Source organism: Acyrthosiphon pisum, chromosome A2 (genome assembly GCF_005508785.2).
Source record: "Acyrthosiphon pisum isolate AL4f chromosome A2, pea_aphid_22Mar2018_4r6ur, whole genome shotgun sequence".
NCBI classification, from domain to species: domain Eukaryota; kingdom Metazoa; phylum Arthropoda; class Insecta; order Hemiptera; family Aphididae; genus Acyrthosiphon; species Acyrthosiphon pisum.
In genome coordinates this window covers 102,499,468-102,504,552 of record NC_042495.1, presented here as the reverse complement: position 1 = coordinate 102,504,552, position 5,085 = coordinate 102,499,468, and the positions used below count along the sequence as shown (strand labels likewise).

The window sequence follows — 5,085 nt, the reverse complement described above, 5'->3', positions numbered from 1 at the left end:
AAAAAAAAAGAAAGATACCTACTATATTATTATGTTAAATAATAAATACATTGCTTCCAGATTTTAAAAAGTTGTTGTATTTTATGTCATATGTAACTATTATTTTACACTTTAATGTAATTTACAAACAGAGAACGCATTAGGATTTAAATTATTTGTTGCTTTAGAATCAAAAAATACTCTTAATAATATATAAGATCCAAATATTAATATTATTAAAATATCTACATTCTACACATCGAACATTTTTGAAAAATAATTATGTATGTTTGTGAAAATTTAAAAAATGTGTTGTTTGTAAATCGACGCAAATAGTTGGATTTACTTGCTAATTTAATTTATTTTTAGTGAAAAAAGTAATGTATTAGGTATGTTTATTTTTATTTGATAACATTTTGCTACTAAAACTGTCATAAATGCATGTAACCTTATCCATTAAAATTAAATTTTAAATCGAATTAAGTTGGTATTTTTTTGTTTTCTTAGTAATTTCCATAAGAGTACAAAAACTACCAATAATTAAAAATATATCGTTGAAATCTGAGCAAATATGGTTTTAATTTTTAACTAAATTCATCTCTGATTTGTTTTGTTAACGGTTGATTAATAATTTTAGCTTTGAATATCACAGTTCCTATGTCGTTTTAAAATATCAACTCAATACCTAAATGTTTAAAATCTTTATACTTTTATAAACTCTTATAATATTGAAAACTTCGTATAAAAGTATATACAGGCATACACCACCAGTACAGATATACTATATATATTATATATAAAATATACTAATTATATAATCCATAAAAAATTAAGCCCTGCTAAAAATAATTTTTTGAATTCTATGGTAGGTTTATCATTGTTTTAAAATGTATAATAATAATATAATATTGGTTTACCAAGGCGAGCGAAGCGTGTCATTGCTATAATCATACTTTTTATTATTTACTGTGAGATTATTTTTCTTATAATTTTTATTTTAGACACTCATTGTTATAATAATTTTTCAAAAAGAAAATCCTAAGTATATTTTAAATCTTTATATTTTTTTTTTGGTTTTATTTAGAGAAAAAAATAACTTAAAATACGATTGTTGTAAACTATACATTTGATGAGTTTTTTATGAAATTGTTTTAAAGATATTTTCTGATAATGAGGGAATTGAATAAATAAATAATGGTTGTATAAGCTATAATTTAACACAATTGTATTTTATTAAATATCTTCAATACAATCATGCGAGATGGGTATACACAGAATACTATGTTAAGTCTGTTAAAAAACGAAAGGTTATGAACTATCAATGATTTTCTGGTTTTTCTTTCGAAATAAGTATACAACCATCTGTCAGAATATTTTAGCAAGTGTTGAAAGTCTAAGCACTTAGTCCATGTGTTTATGGCAATGACATACACTTTTTAATTATATGTTATTAATCAATATAAGTTTCTAAGTATCACATTTAAGGATAAAGTGTAAAATCGTGACATTTTTGGTTTCGTTAAAACTTAAAGTTAACGAAATTCACTAGATTGACGTCCTGACTGTTGATGTATAAAACATATATAGGTATGACTGCTATATAGAATGACTTTTTATAAAGTTACCTAAGTGCACGGCCGATTAATTATATTATATTCGCGTACTAAACTTAGAAGATGATAATACATATTAATTATGGAATGGTTGGTTAAATAATAGTTTTTAGAACTTTTGAAAATGTATACTTACCTAACGCTAATGTGAATAGTGACGATTATCTTGTAATTTATACCAGTAAAAATCTCGCGTTAATAGGTTGAACAAATCCGACAGTCCATCACTGATATATTTTGTCATAGGTAAAGACAATTTTTTACTTAAATATAGATTTATGGCAAAATTAAAAAAAAAATCATATGCATGTTGACATTGTTTTTGTTTAAAATAATTACTGATTATGTGTAATCATTATTTGCAGGATGTTTACAAAACGAATACCGATGTACGAACAAATGTATTGAACTGGTGAAACGGTGTGATAAGATTGCTGATTGCGATGGGGGAGAAGACGAAAAAGATTGCAGTGAGTATATTTTATACTAATTTCTATTAATTGTTTATTAAATGTGTGAGTATCTACATTTAGTTACAGTTTAAAAAAAATTCTTTCGATATCACTGAGTGCAAATATTTCTATTCGAAAATAATTGTATAAAATGTAGGTAAATAGTTAATTCACTGAACAATTTGTTTAACGTCTGAACGTGTAAAAAAAAAATGTTTTCCAAATAAATGAGGTCCATTATTGAGATATTCTGTTTGTATTTTATTTTAGTGTAATTACAATAATATTTACTATCTGGAACAAAGCATTTTATCAATCAAACTCAATTTATAAAAAAATCATTAAAATATTGCTAAACTACGAAGAAATGTTTATGGCCCGCCTTAGTTATTTGTGTTACCATGAATTTGAAAGTCTTAACAGCTTTCATATAAGTTACATTAGAATTACATGGCTTTTTTATACTTAAAAACAACTACCAACGTAATATAAACTCAGTATTACGATGATACTATAAAATGTGTTATAGTTGTCTATATTTTATACCAGTTTCAAATATATATATTTATACATATAGTAAGTTAGTAGTTAATAAACATTCATATAATTTTACTTTTAAAAAATATTTTATTTTACGAAGTCTTTAAAAATCATATTATTAGATTATTTATTACATGTTCATGCACACATTTGGTCATATATTCTGGGTGGAGACAGGAAGTTGTTGTCTTTGAACAAATATGTATATGATTTTGTTAGTTAATGGTATTTATTGTTTAATTGTCTGTAATCACTTATCGTGTCATTGGGTTAATTGGTTGTTTTGAGATTTGAAAACAATGTTTGCCATTTTATATGTTTGTAATAATTTATAACTTACAATCCGACATATTATACCTACATTAGGTATACACTACTAGATTGTAAAATTAAGATCGGGAAAACGATACACATATATTTCAACTTCTTGAATATTTTTCATAAATATTACACAGAATAATAAAAACAATGCTCTTTTGTAAATTGGAAGTAATTACATTTTAATACAATTGTAAGCCATAATATAATGAAATACTTTGCGAACATTTTGCCCCACTTTTATCTCTCTAAAATGAGTTAAAAGTATTTTTAAACTTGACACATAAAATTTTTTATCAAATTACTGAGAATTTAAAAAATAGCCTATATATATTGAACCGTTAGAGCTACGTATGAAACTTTTGGAGACATTTTACCGACCCAAAAAACTGTTTATTGTAATCAACAACATATATGTTTCACTACTGTCAAACAATTTGTGGAAAAAAATCTAACACTTGTAATATAAAATAAGGTGTGTTCTACTTTTTGATTTGCTATATTATGTTGAGTTGACTCACGATTTTCATATGCTACAACGAAAAAATGAAATACAAACAATAAACATATTAATTATTTCAAAACAATGAATTCATTTTGTAATATTCTTATTATTTAAATTAGTGTTTCAGTAATCCGACATATATGTACATATGTCTACTATAAACCTTGAATAATGTTTTTCAGATCTAACATCAAAAAGTTTGAAAAAACAATCAAGCGTAATAATATGTTTATATAATTTAAGGCTCTTATTTATATATGCGTACTATATATCTACATCATATTTTAATTATTATTATTACGATATACCTAAATATTTTTAAAGTTGGTCTATAAAATTACTTTGTTTATCTCCAAGACACTTGCGACTTGCACATTGCTATGCGCCTATGCTTAATAATAATTAAGTTGAAGTTTTCGAAATATTTATATTAATATGTTGATAAAATAAAAATACAAACAAATTGTTTAGATTTTGCCTATTTTAATCAAACTCATCAGAGATCTATGATGGATAAATGTTTGAAACTGTAAAAATAAAATGCACGCTTTTAGTAGGTACACTATTTACTGATTGAAGTAAAAATGTATATAATATATAGTTTCTGTTGTAAACACATACAAAAAGATAATATATTAGAAGACCTAAAGTAGTTATTGATGTGTTAACTATTGTTGCAGCTAAACCCATTTTAAGTTTTCATGAAAGTTGTTAGTAACTTGTCACAAAATGTTTTAAAGTCTATGTCAAAAGAAAAAAGTTATAAAAATAATGCTGTGTAATATTTAAAGTTGTTAATATTATGAGAACCATAGAAGCCACAAAGTTTGTTTGATCTAAATATTATTTACGGTTAGAATTTATATAAAATCAAACTTTTTAATTGCACGGTATATTGGACATATTTTTAATGAACATTCACATAATTTATTTACGTTTTTGGTTTGATTGGTGGTTTAAGTTAGGTTGGGCTATTTTAGAATATTACCAATGAAGTGAATCGGGTTTATGGTATCTATTTTAAATTGACAACTTATATCTGAATTCTGAAGATATTTTTTATTTTATGATATTAGAGTGAAATAAAGTGGTTTTACATTAGACATCGCTTAATCCAACGATCCTGCAGCGAACCATCTATACGTTAATCATTTCGAGTGGATTATAGCGTTAAGCATATCTTAACAGATTGCCAAAAATATGAAGACACGAGAAATAAACACTAATATTACAATAATAGATAGGACTATAGGAGAATCATTACAACCAAACATCCAATTAAATATAAATATTATTTACTTAAGAAAACTAAATTAAACAACTTAAGTTGGGCTAAACGTATATTTGAAATAAAATGTAAGTATTTTTAAACTTATACATCCTTAGACGTCAATATTATTCAGAACAATAAAAAAAAAAGGCGGGTAAGTCGTGGATGTCGCTCTGCTGTACAGTAGTTACAAGTGGGTCACTGTAATGGATGGAATTAAATTTGAATCCAATGATATTATATCATTGTATACGAAAAACGATTCTGAACGGAGATGATTTGTCAGTCTAGGATATATTATTTTTAAAGAAAAACTTATGGAGAACCTTGTACCAAATTTTAAAAACTTAGTTATAAAGAAAAATTTTACGATTTTCAACCACTAAATTACTTGCAAATTTCGCATTT

The 5,085-nt window shown here is 24.8% G+C and overlaps 1 protein-coding gene across 1 annotated transcript in view; it reads left to right on the top strand.

Moving 5' to 3' along the window:
- Positions 1–1,944: 1,944 nt before the first annotated feature.
- LOC100572465 (G-protein coupled receptor GRL101-like) overlaps positions 1,945–5,085 on the top strand; it is a gene marked incomplete at its 5' end in the record, with an annotated part of 30,951 nt that continues 27,810 nt past the window's right edge. The window contains one exon of the mRNA XM_029490031.1: positions 1,945–2,062. Coding sequence (XP_029345891.1) covers positions 1,945–2,062 — 118 coding nt within the window. The remainder of the gene's footprint in view (positions 2,063–5,085) is intronic.